Source organism: Leopardus geoffroyi, chromosome B1, assembly GCF_018350155.1.
Source record: "Leopardus geoffroyi isolate Oge1 chromosome B1, O.geoffroyi_Oge1_pat1.0, whole genome shotgun sequence".
In the NCBI taxonomy this organism is placed as follows: Eukaryota; Metazoa; Chordata; class Mammalia; order Carnivora; family Felidae; genus Leopardus; species Leopardus geoffroyi.
In genome coordinates this window covers 114201753-114218606 of record NC_059327.1, presented here as the reverse complement: position 1 = coordinate 114218606, position 16854 = coordinate 114201753, and the positions used below count along the sequence as shown (strand labels likewise).

The 16854-nt window shown below is 36.6% G+C and overlaps 1 protein-coding gene across 18 annotated transcripts in view; it reads right to left on the bottom strand.

Annotated features, from left to right (window-relative positions):
• Positions 1 to 16854, bottom strand: part of COL25A1 (collagen type XXV alpha 1 chain) — a 468462-nt gene that overhangs the window by 30898 nt on the left and 420710 nt on the right. For 16 of the 18 annotated variants that reach the window (XM_045470732.1, XM_045470707.1, XM_045470701.1 and 13 more), the window contains 7 exons: positions 16206 to 16283; positions 10000 to 10023; positions 9343 to 9387; positions 5627 to 5671; positions 3036 to 3116; positions 1571 to 1633; positions 878 to 928 (listed from right to left, as the gene is read on the bottom strand). In XM_045470732.1, the coding sequence (XP_045326688.1) occupies positions 878 to 928; positions 1571 to 1633; positions 3036 to 3116; positions 5627 to 5671; positions 9343 to 9387; positions 10000 to 10023; positions 16206 to 16283 (387 nt within the window). The remainder of the gene's footprint in view (positions 1 to 877; positions 929 to 1570; positions 1634 to 3035; positions 3117 to 5626; positions 5672 to 9342; positions 9388 to 9999; positions 10024 to 16205; positions 16284 to 16854) is intronic. The other 2 variants (XM_045470776.1, XM_045470716.1) reach the window with 1 other exon arrangement.

The window sequence follows — 16854 nt, the reverse complement described above, 5'->3', positions numbered from 1 at the left end:
TTTAGTATTAAGAAAATAATGTTAATTATAACTATTTCATGATATGAAATAGAAAACAACAGTTAGTAAGAAATAGATGATTGGGTCTGGGGCTATGCTTTGCAGCTTAGATCATTCCAGTGATGTTCCAGGGGGAAAACATGACCCACAGTTTATTTAATCTGTATGACTAAAGGCATAGAGTTTATTGAGATACCTTAGGGATGAATGTGACCTTAGAGGCTGCCTGACTTGTACCCATCCTGCCCCAGTCAAAAGCAGCTGAAGCACTCCACCTTCTATGCTCTAGCCTTAACACTACCGCCATTAGGTGGACATTTTGAGAATTACACTGGCTTAATGGCTGCCTTCCTCACCAGATAGTTCTGTGAAGGCATGGCCATTGTCTGAGGGATACTTGCGGTGAACACTGGATCCACCAGAGTACCATAAAGGTGAAAAGAAAAAGCAACAATATATGTCATCTACAATTTTTCTCATATTATTTTATAAATGTGCCTATTAAAATCTCATTAAAATGTTTCAAAGTTGGTTAGACACATTCATTAATGGTTACAATTATTAATCCTGTTATGCTATGAATGGCCTAAATGGGTTGGTTAAGATGATTTTTTGACGTTCATACTGGAGGTTGGAGTAAAGCTTGTCAAATCTATCCTTGACTCTCCTATCACAAAACTATCTCTTTTCAAGAGACGTATTTGGGAACGAAGGCCAATACTGTAAAGTCAGATATCTCAGAGCACTTCGTATTTTCTGTTCATTCTACAGAGAGCAGCCCAAAATACAAGCTGGCTGTTGTGAGGGATGTGTTCATGTTTTTCTAGTAGCATACTCATAAATACATGATTACATTTTGTAGAGAAGAGAGGCTTACCATGGGGCCTGGTGGGCCATGGGGGCCTGGTGGGCCTGGTGGGCCTATGATCTGTATGTCCAAAAAATAAACATGGATTTGGTTACTTCATTTAGATAAGGCAGTTTGGCTTGGATCTTGTGCTAGGGTTCTGCTAAGGCCATTAATAGCTGCAGAGGAAGAAGGATACTAGAAAAAGTGAGGCATTTGATTCTTTATGTTTAGAAATGCCTTCTTGAGATCAGCAACAATAGCAAGAAAAAACTTTAAAAAAATACAGCTGTTTTACAAAAGGCAGAATAAATCTAAAGTACGTTAAAAGAAAGGACAGCAATCATCAAGAGATGCTATAATATCACAATCACTATTAAACTCTCCAATATTTCACTGAGCAGCAACAGGGCTCTGGAGGGGGGAAAAAAAGTGTGCTCTGTAATCACAAAGCTCTACCCAAAAGTGTTATGGGAAAACCATTGATTTTTTCTCCTTAGGATTAGACAGTCTCCTAAAAAACTGCTTTTAACTCAGACTTCTGAGACACATTGTCTCTCATCGTAAAAGGCCGACAGACATTTTTTCTATAGTTTGACAAACTAAAAGGTTCACAGTCTTTCTACTGTTGATAAGCCATCTGGCACAGATTGAACTTGGTAAATAATAGGCCTGTTTTAGAGTTCTTTAGTAACTGCGGAAGTTCAGCCACCATCAACTTACGGAAGGACCCTGAGGACCTGGTAATCCAGAGTCTCCTTTTTCTCCTTTCATTCCATTGGCACCCTACAAATAACCAGTAAGAGTTGAGTTGGTAAAGTTGTTTCCAAAGTATAAGAAAACAACTGAATTTTCTCCCCAAACCCATCATCCTTTTGAAATTTTTATAGTCTTATGCACATAATATATAAAAGAAAGATTTATCCCCTTGCATTTTAGTCTCAAAGAGCAAGCTTCTCCAAATCTCTAGGACTGTGGGTGATATGTGAAATACAATTTAAAGTAAATAAAAACTAGGTTAGGTGTGATTGGTTAAACTTACACATTGTTATATATATCAGATTATAAATGTTATATTTTTTGTGGTGGTGCTCACTTTAAATAGCAAAGGTCAGTCTTTCATTGACATTTATATACTTCCTTGTTTTAAAATAGGCCTAAGGCAGTGAAGTCTTCTACATTTTTTGTTTTAATCTCACAATTGAATTACTGAGGATGAAAATGAAGTTTCAGGGTTCTTAGCTGAAAATAGGGTTAACAATACCTATCCCTCCATTTCTTTTACATTTTTTAAAATTTTCCCTTCCAAATCCTCAGTAAAAATTGTGGGGTAAAGTCATAAAAACACCATTCCAGTCACACCAAGAGAACACTTTTTAAACAGTAACTTGTTTTAAAATTGCCTTATATTTTTTAGTTTGTTAATTTTTAAATAATGGTTTATTTAAAAATGATCAGTTGTCGGGGCGCCTGGGTGGCTCAGTCGGTTGAGCGTCCGACTTCAGCCCGGGTCACGATCTCACGGTCTGTGAGTTCGAGCCCCGCATCGGGCTCTGGGCTGATGGCTCAGAGCCTGGAGCCTGTTTCCGATTCTGTGTCTCCCTCTCTCTCTGCCCGTCCCCCGTTCATGCTCCGTCTCTCTCTGTCTCAAGAATAAATAAACGTTAAAAAAAAAAAATGATCAGTTGTCACCATCTGATGCATACTAAATTAAAGTGATCAACTCTATCTTTCTGTCTTCTGATGAAAATAATTCAGGAAAACATGAAGGTTTATTTTATAATTCACTTGGTTAGATGCTTTAAAACTTGTTTTAGTGCCACAGTTGGAGTAATTAGCCAACAATACCTCAAATATTTAAGAGTAAAAATAGTACATGAGCCACTAGATGAGAATGCAGGTAATCATAAAACTCTTTTTTCTTTTTAAGTTTATTTATTTTGAGACGGACAGACACAGTGCGAGTGGGGGAGGGGCAGAGAGAGGGAGAGAGAGAATCCCAAGCTGGCTTTGCGCTGGCAGCACAGAGTCTGATGTGGGGCTCGAACCCCCAAAACCATGAGATCATGACCTGAGCGAGATCATGAAACCAGGAGTCAGATATTTAACCAACTGAGCCACCCAGGTGCTCCTCTTTTCTGATTTAATTTATCTTAACATGAACACATCCTAAAAAGTACAAACATACCGGTAATCCAGGAAGTCCGATTCCTCCTTTTTCACCTGGCATACCTGGGTCCCCCATGTCTCCCTTTGAGCCTTTAAGTCCCTACAAATGATACGGTTTACATGTAACAATCACACTGAAACTTGATAGTAACATCCTAAGGAAAACAGAATTCCAGATCAATTTTGTCAGTGGGTGATCCTATGCTGAGATGATTCTGATTTTCACTGCTAGAGTTATTTCTTATAGCAATCTTCTACATTGAATCAGTACTATTTCCTCATGTAACAGAAGGGATTAAACCCTATTACTTAGGCCATTTAAGTATGAAAACTATGAATTTAGGTGTTAACATAATTTCTCCTGATTCTGTATTTTTACCTGGCAGTTAATTCAGTATCACTGGTCCTGAAAACAATGTAAGGGACTGAGTTCTCAGCAGTATAATACACATTTTGAACCAGGACTAGCGTTATAAGATCAAAGGCTCAAATAAATTTCTCCCATCTCCATCCACCACACTCTCCTACCCCTCTTAAAAGCAGGTGGAAGTTCCAATCACCATCAGTTTTCAATGGTTCAATATACAGAAACATAAATAATGTAGGCACCAATTATTAGGTGCCTGGTCTTTAGGCATCAGAGTTCAGTCAAGCTTACAAATGTTTCAACTTTTCCACAGTGTTCTTATTTTATTCTCATGACATCTCAATGAGATGATCCATGATGCTTTAAAAAATTTTTTTTAAGAGAGAGAGCACAAGCAGGGGAGAGGGGCAAGGGGGGCAGGAGTGAGTGAGAGAGAGAGAGAGAGAGGGAGAGAAATCTTAAGCAGGCTCCACGCTCAGTGCAGAGCTCAACTCAGGGCTTGATCCCAAGACTCTGGATTATGATCCGAGTCAAAATCAAGAGTCGGACACTCAACTGACTGAGCCACCCAGGCTCTCCCATGATGCTATTTTTATTCTTCTTTTACAGTGAGTAAATAGATAGATGTATATTTTTGAATGTTAACAAATCTGAGTTTTGTAATAATAACACTGAAGTGGATTTTTATTGTTAAGTATTTTCATCCAAGGAGCTTCACTATCATATGACCAGATGGCCCATTCTTGGGCAGGGAATGGTGACAGTTCTGGTAGTAAGGGAACCCTGGCTGCACAAACCTATTCATCTCTTCCATACCCAAACCTACTTACAAACAGTAGGAACGTGTTTTTTCTTTACTTATACCTATTTAATAGCACTTAGTTCAGAATCACTTGCTAGGTGGGTGAGTGGATAGGTGCTTGGGTGGGTAGTAGATGGATCTAACTGATTAATCAGCCCCTGGTTGGTTTTAGGAATCTAGTGATGGAGAGTAGCAGGGTAGCCTGTCCTTGCTACTGGACTTAGTAGCAGAAGTAGACCTTGTGAAGTGTATAGAAAAAACCCCCAGCTACTATGTATGTAGTGTCTTTATGCATGTTAAATTAATTATTTTTAATGACTAGCATTGGGGATACAACCAGATTTTTAAATGCTTACGTGATCTCTGATTAATAATAGCATATCATCAGAAGTGTCTTTCTTTTTTTAGCTATCACGTTTATTTTATGTGACATTATATTACTTCAATATACAACTCTAATATTAAAATAACTCTTGAATTTAATTTTCTTACCTAATACTATCTCCTGAGAAGCATAGTTCACTAACTGTATCAAGAAACCTCTTGAAAAAAAAAAAAGAAACCTCTTGATTTCTTACGATTTTCTTGATTTTAGTCATTTATTGGGTAAATAACGGAAGCCCAGAAAATATCAAATATCTTGAAGCTAACCATTGTGATTTGACTCTGAATTGAGAGTAGTGTCCATATTCTCCTTAGTCAGATTCTTTCTGGCCAGAGGTAAACAACAGCCAAATTAGAGGCCAAATTAGAGGCCAAATCCAGCCCAGGGATTATTTTTGCACAAGTTGAATCTTTGAGAAAAAATTTAAGGGATGTTCAGATAAAAAAAAAAAATCTGTGACAAAAACTGTATGTGATCTGCAAAGTCTAAAACATTTACTATCTGGTCTTTTATGAAAAAGTTTGCTAACCTCTGATTTAAGGGAAACCATTGGAGATACTGACATATTCTGTGGAAGCACAAGTGCCCCACTTGTTTCTGTATTTTCTAGTGATCTTGAAAATTAGGTGTAATCTTTATTTGGGAAAAAAAAATATTGTCAAAACAACACATATAAGGAATATCTAATTTTGTGGAAACTTTTGTTGACTGATTATAATCTTGACCTGTTAGCATTCACTTACAAAAAATTAGGCTATTCTTACTAAATTGGTAATGATCTTATAAGTCTAATAAAAATTCACAGAAGTGTCACTGGTAGAGTGGTAAGGAGTATTAACACAAAATGTCATATCGCTGGTCTGTTTCTGCAAAGAAAACTAATGTCTAATTTAAAACCAACTGCTTTTTAGAGTTAATATAGTCTCTACAACAGATGGTGAAAAAAGAAAGAGGGGATCATGTGTCAACACTCATGTCTTTTTGGCTCCAAATCTATAATAAAAGTAGTGATCAATAATGATGCTTCAAATGACAGTATATATCTTTGAAAATTACCTGCTCTCCATCAACTCCTGGGATTCCTGGAGATCCTGGCTCTCCCTGTCAAGATAAAAAGTGATGGCTTGTCTCCATTCATCATTGGTAAATAAAAGTGATGCTGGTTGGTAATAGTACAATTTGACTTTTCAGCAAAGGCATCATAACCCAAGAACACTTTGTTACATCATACGCATATCAAAACTAAGTGAAATAACATTTTCTTAAAGATTACATATAACAATACTTATATGTAGCTAAGATCCAATGTTTTTATTTTTTTCCCCATGTGAGATTCAGGCTAAAGGAAAAAATGGTGAAAGAAAACTGGTAGAGATAATTTGAAGGTTGACTACACCCTGTAACAATAACTTATAAGCCTCAGTTAATTTTTTTCTCCCTAAAAAAATCTGTATTATTTCTCTTTATTTTTATTTTCCAACTTGAGAAAAAAGCAAAAGCATAAAAGTTAACTTAAAAATCGCATGCAGTGTTTTAACTGGCACCATTTGAACAGTGGATACAGATTCATAATTGTGAATGTGCTATTTCCAGACATAATCAATTAGATAATATCTTAATCCGCATAAAATTACTTTTGGGTGAGTTCAATTACCTATACTATGGTAGGAATGAATTAAAGTTTACTATTCATATTATGACATTTTAGAAACCCTGACAACCCAAAATCTATTTTATCTTAATTGAAGATGACCCATTAAAAACAAATTTAAGCAATGTGCTAGATATTTATCCAACCAACAAAGGTCCAGTCATTTTTCACTTGGAAAGGTACTGAACAAACAAATTCTTTGAAAGGTAAGATATTATTTTAGATCAATGAGTCACTTTTGCAGATCCCATTATAAATATGCCTGATTCCCACATGGTGGAAACTTTGTAAAGTCAGCTCTCCTGATTGTGAGTGACCTGCCTCACAGACAGATTTTCAAGGGAGCTGACTTGACTGTATTTTTTTTAGAAAGGCTTGTTTGATGATGTATAAACCACAATAGTGAAATTGTTAGAGATCTTTTCCCTGGTAAAAACTTTAAGAGCTCTTGGCCACAGCATGAAATTTGAGCTTTCCAATTAAAGAAAGCCTGACAAACAAATGCATTAAAAAAAAAAAAAGTGGGGGTGGGGGAAGAAAAAGTCTTTCCTTACTCCTGATTTCTCACCCTTTGTGGTAGGAGCAAAGTTTATTTTGCCACAAACAAGTCTGCTGAGGTTGGATGCACCTGGCTAAGCCTTAGTTTCATTCAGTCTGAATGCTTGTCAGCACTCTGGGTCCAATAATGATTGTTTTGCTAAGCTTTTACCTTCAAAATGTGACCCGCGAGTGTTTAAAAGAAAACAGAACTCATGAGTTATGAATTTATCTTTCACTCATCAAATGTAGTTTGTAAAGAATTACTTGATGTGTAAGAAGTCAAACAATCTTTGTTTGATAAAGAGAAACACTAATTGAATAGGCTCCCATTCAGTGTGAGGCTGAGTCCCCAGTGCAAATGGGTTCTACACTTGACTTCGGCTGCATTTTCTGACTCTTGGTCATAGGCACATCTCACCCCTGTTATCCCAACCTTCTCAAGGAGAGATCAAGGAAAGCATGAAAGATTGTATCAGTCAGCCCAAGATCTCAATTACAAGATCATTGTGCAGTGTGTGGGGTGGGGTAGAGTGACAGCATAGTGGGAAGGCCAGCAGGGATAAGAGGTAAGGAGTACCACTAACTCCCTCCCACAGCTCACTTGTCAAGACACTCATTTGGCCAGCTTCCTCCCGTCTTTCATTTTCAGCTCAAAGTCATCCTTGACTCTTAAGACTGAGAGGAGCCTTCCGTATGGACATCCATAGCATGCACTCATCAAAGCACTTACTCTATTTATTAGTAATTGTGCCTTTACTTGCCTCGCTCCTGTTCTTTTTTTTTTTTTTAATTTTTTTTTTCAACGTTTATTTATTTTGGGACAGAGAGAGACAGAGCATGAACGGGGGAGGGGCAGAGAGAGAGGGAGACACAGAATCGGAAACAGGCTCCAGGCTCTGAGCCATCAGCCCAGAGCCTGACGCGGGGCTCGAACTCACGGACCGCGAGATCGTGACCTGGCTGAAGTCGGACGCTTAACCGACTGCGCCACCCAGGCGCCCCTCCTCGCTCCTGTTCTAAACTGTAAGCTCCTTGTTGAAACCCCTTGCTATATTCAGATATCTCTGTTAGATATTAGTCTTTGTTATAGAGTAGAGGCTCAAAAATTACTTATTGAATAACTGAATTAAAAAATGAGTAGCAATTAGATTATAAAACAAGGGGAGGTGTATATGTTTTAACACTATTATATACCCTTCATGGCTAGGTGGTTCTTTTTGCCTCTTTAGGACAAGGGATTTATACACTTAGGGTGGCTATAGGTCTTTGGGCTTTAAAGAAGAGTAAAGTCCTAGGAGCTTTTGAGGTGTGTAAGGAAAGAGGTATGTGTTTAGCACAGAAGCAAGGAATTTAGATCCTGGTTGACTCTACATAGAGGAAAAGGGAATCTGCAGATTCACCCCTCTGTTGTCTAGTCCAGCTCACCAAGATATTAGAGAGCAGGGATCCAGGCTGACTTGCTTACCAGGAACAAAGACTGTGTAACGAGAATTTTTGTGTTCTATCTCTTAGGGCCCAGAATGTGATAGAGAAACAGAAAGTTAAAAATCCAAACCTTACAATAATGTTATACATGATATCTGTTTAAAATTAGGGTCTATGTTCTAAGTATATCTTATATGGGTAAGGACCTCAGCAATATTTTACTTTATATTCCTTTTTGTAATAGAAAAATAATTGTCCATGTGTTAGCTTTCTGTTTTTAAGTATCTTAAAGAATATAAACGCTGGTGTGTGTGTGTGTGTGTGTGTGTGTGTGTACATGACAGACTCAGCAAATAAAGTGCTTTGAAAGGCATCAACAAAAGATGGATTTCAAAATCACTTGAATCTCCTACAAAAATCCAGTGATGAAAGTCATATTTCAACACACATGGCTCAGTTCTAAAAAGTGAGAGACAATGGCCATGTGTTACTTGCTCAAATTTGGTTAAATAACTAAATTTAAGTTTGGAGGGGTAAAGCTGAAACCACCGACAAATCTGAGATATAATCAAGTAATTCTAGGTTTCTGTTGTTCATAGTTGGTATGTTTCATTAGATAAGATTCAAATGGCAGAATGAATAAATACAATGGGATTTGTTATAAAAAGTGGTTGAAAAATGATTCCTCAAATTTTCATCTGTGAATGCATCATGCTAAAGCTTCTCTTATTATTTTTATTACAAAAAATTAAAGGGAAAATCTTTTTTAGTGTTAGAATAAAATTTTCTTCAATCCTCCTGTATATAAATATTTTCCTTTTTTCATATACTACATTTAGTGGCTCTTTACCTTCATAATTTCTATAAAACTTGTTTTTCCCTCATTTAATATTCTGTTTTTCTCAATGTCCTCCCTTTAAATTTAATGCTAGTCTTATTTCTCTCCCTTCTTACCTAATCTTCCTTTTTTTTCCCTTTCTGATTTCCTGTCCCTTCAGCCCAGACCTCAGTGTCCATTCTTAGCTGCCTTAAGCAATGTTGATGATCTTAGCTTCTCTAGTATTTTCTAAAAATGATTTTTCAAAGATACATATATTTAAGGTGGGATTCTCTGTACCATAAGTGGTAAATGGAAACAAGTAAAATAAAGAATGACCTTTGGCCCTTGTAGTCCTTGAGGTCCAGGTGGTCCAGGGGGACCCTAAATCAAGAAAAGACAAAGTTTTAAAAAGCAGCAAATATATGTATTACAATTTATGCTTTAAATAATAAGTACACCATATACTTCCATTATTTCTGTCATAATGAAACATCCCCCAACATTAATTTGCAATGGGGACAAATTTCACCAGTTATGTAAGTATAAAAACTACCTACTTCTGTGCAAAACTATCAATACATTTAGGCAAAATAACACTGAATATGCTTTTGAGTTGATTTCATAACATAATGTAAAATTGCTGTTGTGTTCCACATTCATCTCCTCGGGATGAATTAGCATGCTAATATCACCTGTGTTTCTAGACACCCAGCCTCCCCCCCCACACAAAGGATTTGATTTCCCAAACAGTAAAGAACACAGCCACTTTATTGTAAGACCAAAAACTTTAAGAAAAATAACAATAACTTTTTTTGGGGTCTTTTTCACTAAGCAGACAAAGTGGTTTAACTGGGGCAAATGTTGTAAAAGTTATTAATAAGGAGACATAAAACTAAATATCAGACAAAAACAATTGCTACATTAGTACCATTATCATTGGCATGCATCAACACCACGAAGTCACAAACCACAGAAATCATGCATGGGAGTTACCGTGACAGTTAAGGTGGTAATCCTCTGTTGGGAAAATGTATTGACAAAGACAAAGTTACTATACTGTGTGCCAAAGTACAATAATACATTTTTGAAATGATCAAATTCCTTGAACGTGTTTTGGCAAGCCTGATGTCTTATAAGTGATTGAGAAGATACTGAGAACATATTAACCTATCTTTAAATGAATATATACACAATGGAGTACCATGTGGCAATGAGAAAGAACGAAATATGGCCGTTTGAGCAACATGGATGGAACTGGAGAGTGTTATGCTAAGTGAAATAAGCCATACAGAGAAAGACAGATACCATATGGTTTCACTCTTATGTGGATCCTGAGAAACTTAACAGAAACCCATGGGGGAGGGCAACGAAAAACAAACAAACAAAAAAAGAGGTTAGAGTGGGAGAGAGCCAAAGCATAAGAGACTCTTAAAAACTGAGAACTGAGGGTTGATGGGGGGTGGGAGGGAGGGGTGGGTGGGTGATGGGTATTGAGGAGGGCACCTGTTGGGATGAGCACTGGGTGTTGTATGGAAACCAATTTGACAATAAACTTCATATATTGAAAAAAATAAAATAAAAAATAAGATTTAAATGAATACAATATAGTTATAAAGATTTTGGGGGTGGGGTCAGACCTCCATTCATTCCCTGATAAAGATTGTTTTTAAAACTATTTTCAGATTTTTCTTTTTAAAAAATCTTTGTGTAAAGAAAAAAGAAAATGTCAAAACTTTAATTCACTTGATTAAAAAAAATGTCTGTAGCTAAATGGTGTACAGTAGAGGTGTGTTGGCATAATTGTGACCTGAGAGACTGCTATTCACGAGAGTTCCATTCTAGGGCACTTAAAGTAGAGAAAATGGAAATGTCCAACTGTGTGTGTAAGTTTTTTTCTTTTTTTTTTAATTTTTTTTAATGTTTATTTATTTTTGAGACAGAGAGAGACAGAGCATGAATGGGGGAGGGTCAGAGAGAGGGAGACACAGAAACTGAAACAGGCTCCAGGTTCTGAGCTGTCGGCACAGAGCCTGACGCGGGACTTGAACTCACGGACTGCGAGATCATGACCTGAGCCGAAGTCGGCCGCTCAACCGAATGAGCCACCCAGGCACCCCAAGTTTTTTTCTTTTTTAGTCTGTAGCTTATTTGTTGCATTATAATTAGCTTTTTTGGGTGCTATGGCTAAAGACAGGAGTTGACATGGAATTCATCCAGTTTCTTAGTGTGAAGTACTAGAGTACTATAACAAAATGTATTCTGTTAAAGAATGAATCTCCACAACATCTGACCCTTAATCCATGAACCGTTACTGCACTAATGTTTTCTAGTCTAGGTCCTATGCGAAGAGTTCTGCAGGGCCCATCACCACGTGACTTGGTCATAGAGGGAGCACATTTTCCATCAGGGACTCTGCTCAAAGAAACATGTTATCCAGTTACGTGTAAACTTGTGAATATCGGTTTGACACCATCCCTTTGTTTTTCACTCCTCCATTCCCATTTCTGATTCAGGTTGCCATTGTTGCTGTTGTTTATTATTGTTGTTGTAAAAAATAAACTTAATATTACTGATCTTACTTCAAACACTTGAATCTCTAGTGACATGACCTCATCATTCCGTAGAAAACGATATATTTATGCATGCGTACAAATGGTTTGTATCTATGATAAAATCAGCCGTGGTCATTGCAGTTTCATGGAAAACACAGTAGGAAAGAAACAACCAGTGCTTCTAAGACAAAAGGCAAAGTGGTCACATACTAGGGGCAAGTTAAAAAAAATATCAAGGCCTATCATATCTGTGTAACATAAGGTACCACTTACTTTCTCTCAAGGGATTCATCTAGAGCAAGAGTCAGATTTATTGCTATGAGAAAGCTACTTCTTTGCCCCTGTAAGTAGGCAAGTCATTTTTAAAAAGGCTATTAGAGAATTATAGAATAGAAATAATTTCTTTATCATTATTCTCCAATCATATATTTTTAACTACAAAAATCCTAAAAGAATCCCAAAATTTTAGAAAGGGAAGAGAGTTTACAATTTGAACTCTCTGAGGTTTTCCAAATGTACCGTATTTGAATTCATTTTCCACCTGGACACAAAACTAGTTTGCTTTTTTTTTTTTTTTTTACGTAAGGCTAACAATGTGTTTTGTAATGAGTTGCATAATAAAGGCATATTATTAATGGTAACTGAACTATCTAACAGATGGAGTTTACGTGATCTTGTTAAATAACTATATTTTGTGAGACCTAACAGTTACATAAGGCAGGTTTCATCCACGTAACAAGAAAAAAACAAATGACAAACTAAGCTAAGTTCTCAACAACATTTTTACCACCATCCTGTAGCACCTGTGTGCGGGCACACAGAGACATCCTAAAGATATTGGCTCACTCTGAATTTCTGGTATCTGGTTCCTCCACTCTACACCTATGGAACTCAGCAGGGTTCTCTCTTGAACTCCACGAATGATTGGAAAACCAGAATTTTTGGTAGTGATGAAGAAAGACACGTTGTTTTCTGGTGAGGCACGATGTGAAATGGGAGGCATGAGCTGAAGCAACTGTAAATTGTTGAAAGTCTCGCAAGCTGTTTTGTGATTTATTCCCTCAGATGCTTATGTGAATCTCTTTAGAATTAAAGGTTATTTTCTTTCATTTCTCATAATGATGCAAGCTGAAAAGCACCCACGATTTACTGGAGAATAGGTTTAATTTAGATGGTGTTAAACATTTTTAAAAACTTGAGTCCGGAAATGGAGAGGATTTACTGCTAATTGTGGAAACTTAAAAATCAAAGTAAATGGAGTATGGCAAATGTTTCTGTAAATAACAATTTTCAATAGAAGCAATGGCAAAATTGTATATTTTTAATGTGGCATTTTTATAATTGTATTATTTATTTATTTACCTAATCTAGATTTTTTTTGCATATTTTTTTAGAGGAGGAGACAATAAAATGAAATGGACAAAATGGTGAATATCCATCAGTAGTTACCGAATTAGAAGAAAAAACGTCTACTACCTCCTTCTCAGTCTAATGGCTGCTTACTTAATTGATTTTGTTAGGGGCCCTTGTTCCACTAGAGAACTAGATTAGGAGAACAAACAGTTTCAAAAAAATAACTAAAAACTATTTACAAGCATAACATGTAATTGCCCTAACCCTATAAAAACAATAAATCTTTAATTAGGTTGAGGGATAAACGCGAACTAGTTGACTATAATGGATATTGACTGGTTTACTGTCATAAAGAACTTGAGGCAGAAAAATAAACTGAGCACATATATCCTTTCATATCAAGATGTGGGTGTCAATGTTTTAAAAAGTACCGTGTATTTAGGTATATTTACAAAGGATGTTCAGGAGCTCCTAAAAAATGACCTTAACCATAATACTAGATTTCATGGACTCTTAGAAAGAATCTATTCTGAAACATCTTTACTTTACAAATAAGATCAATGAAGTATAGATACACTCACTGCTTTCCCAAAAATGACTCAGCTAGTTAACAGCAGAGAGGAAATCAAAACAGATTTTCGGTTTTAGACCGAGAGTAGCTTGCTTCAGGCCTGACTCTGTTCATGCAATGGATACTTTAAAAGACTCACAGTTTTCCCAGAAATGGTCATAGCTTATAATATTGGAGCATTTCTTGGAAGCTAAGAGAATGTATACCTTTTAAAGGTGGTAGTAAGAATTATGGTGTCACCGAAAGCAGTTTAGGAGAAATTTAATCACTAATAAATTAAGTTAAAAACTATGTCCCTATATTTTATAAGTAAAAGCTTTGAAAACATAGTAGGTACACCAAAACTTCTTATTCTCTTTTTCTCTCTTTCCACATGCAGTTATCAATTTGTGGGGGAAAAGGAACAATTTAGAAATCTGGTTCTAGAAGTTGACAATAGCCAAAGGCTACTGCTTATATCTAATCCAGGTGTACTGAGGAACACTATTCAACCTATTGACTGAACCTACTGACCAAGAAACATTTCTTCAAGCAGTGAGCATGCTTCTCTTTGCATTTTACCAGAAGAAAAAGAATGAAAAGAAAAAGAGGCTGCGCTGAAAACAATCTACAAAAACTACTTAATAAATGCTTTACTAGTTAAAAATGGTAGTTGTAGCAAACCACCCATAAAAATGTAGATCTACTAAATTAGACACTGTTCATGAAATCATAAAGATGGGGGAAATCAGTCAGTCAAGTACAAAATAGCAAATATTTAAAACAATTAATTTGGTATTCAAGCAAAGAAATGGGTTGTACATATAGGCTAAGTGTACTCACTTATCTATCAGTAACCATTTATTCAACATTTATATGCCTAGACCTGTGCCAGGTACATCAGGGGATATAAAATAAGCATGAGATATACTTTTGTCACCAAGAAACTTACAATCTGGTAAGAGGCAAGACTAAAATAAATTATGTGATTTGAGAACAATTAAAGGTTAAGCTAATGGGGCCTGACTGCTGATGTTTGAAAGGATTGAAAGAAAGAATCATCTGGGTGGCAGCAGTATATTGTTGGATCAGATTTAGACAGATGAAAGAAAGGGAAGAAGAATGGGATGAACCAGGCAAAAAGAGGGCGATTTTTGTGGGTATGATAAATATGGCCACTCTCGAGAAATCTGTTTTGTGGAGAAATAGGAAATTCTCTATTATAGGTAGAATTATAGAGCTTTGAAAGTCAAATGAAGTTTGGGCTTGATAGAGTAGGCAAGGTGGTCATTTAGGTTTCTGAGCAGATCAGAGCCTTCAAAATAATAATAGTTTAGGAAAATTAGCTTAGAGTGATATGCAGGATGGGTTAGAAAGGACTGGGAGGCACTAGGACCAGAAGAATGGTGAAGGGGCTGTTGCAGTGTTAGCCCTGAAACAAACAGGATGTGGACCGAGTTCAGAATGGAGAGAATAAGGCAACCTCAGGAGACACTTTGAAAAAGGAAATAGCAGCATCTGTTTAGATGTAATGGACGAAGGACTATGAATAGTTTAAAATGATTCTAAAGATTCTATCTCAAGAAAGTTAAAGAATTATAGTATCACTAACAGCAATTGATTAGTTAAAAAAGGGAATCATTTGATGGAAGGGAAAAGTAATCAGTATAATTGTGTGTGTTGGTGGGAGATGATAAAGCAATGGTGCATCCCTGGTGGAAATATTCTTAGACACCTGGAGGTACATGCAAATCAGACCTGGAGGGTGAAAGATTGGGAAGACACAACACAGAAGAACACAGAGCAAGTGAATGAACCAAGAAAAGATCAGAGACTTGAGGATACCAAAAATTAGGGTATGACAGAGAAACTGGAAATACTAAGAGGAAACCTGGAAGAAATTAGAGTAGAGGATTCGAAAAACCAGAAAGAAAATTTCAAAAGGAAGGCAGTTTAGTATAAATGTCACAGAAAATTAAGGGTGATGAGTACAGTGAGATTGACCTAGAGGTCATTGTTGGCCTTTTTAAGAGAAGTTTCAACAGAATGTTGATATAGGCTAGAATGCAAGAGTCTAAGCATGAAAAGGACAAATAGGAAGTAAAGGTAATGGCGATAAGCCATATAGTCTATGGCTTCTTACTCTATAGGTACTTCTCTATGGTAATAACACATTATATTATGAATGGTAGCAGCAATAAGAGATACCTATGGAAGTTTTACTATGTGCCAGGCACTTCCAAGTGTATAATATGTATTTAGCCATTTACTTCTCATAACAACCCTTGAGGGAGGTATTACAACTATCCTTTTTTTTTATAGACAAGGAAACTTAAGCACAGAGAAGTGAAATAACTTGTCCAAGGTCATGAACTTAGTAAGCAAGAGATTTTCAGCCAGGTAGTTCTGACTCCAGGGCCACATGACTCTTAATTGCTTTGCTATACTTGCTTTCCAAGCAAGGGAGACAAAGATTGGCAAAATGAACAGAAGGTTTAAACCAGATAACATTAAAGCATATCTGAAGGCAGAAGGGAAAGAAAAGGAAAGATAAAAAAATGCTGAGAAATAAAGAGGATACACTGGGACAGGGAGAAGGAGATGGGCTCAGGAGATCAGGAAAAAGGTGTTCTTTGAGCAATGGAGCCCTCTGGGATGCCAGGGTGGGGGTGGAAGCTGATATTACACACATTACATGGGTGATCATCAGTGTCACTGTGCCAGGGCAGGGAGCAGTCACTTGCCTGCAAGGCTTCGTGGAGGTTGCCATTGTAGTCTATGATCTCAGTGGCTCCTTGATCTCCCTTTTGACCAGGTGGACCCTATGAAGAAAACCAACCAAGGGAAAATCAAGGAAGTTAGGCTAGGTTGTACAAAGGACTGTGGCAAAAACATAAATAGCAACATAGAGCCCTCTCTGACCATCAATTCCTCTGTATGGCCCAACTGCACTTTAGAAAAATCATGTTCAAATTTTGTCTTTATTTCAAAGGAGGCAAATGCTTTTAACTTCCTATAGATGGTAGATTAAAGATATGAAATCTGATTTTAAAAGAAGAGATAGGATTCAATCTCTAAAGCTGTCTTCTGAAAATTATAAAATGTAGGCTAATCTAATTCAATTTGCAACATTTTGATGGCTTTAACACAGTATTTATTAAAGCAGTCCCTAATCTCTTTCTACTCATCTACATCTCATAGATTGTTTCCTTATTCTTTAAGAAGATAGAACACTGTTCTGTAGGAAAGGCTTGTCTTTCTCAATAGGAATACAATTCCATTAAAATTTAACCAAATAGGGAACAAATATAAGGCATCTACCCTACTCATCAACTCTGCCCTGAATTTCTATTAGTCATGTCCTAATTCCCTGCCTGTCTTTAAAAAAGACTT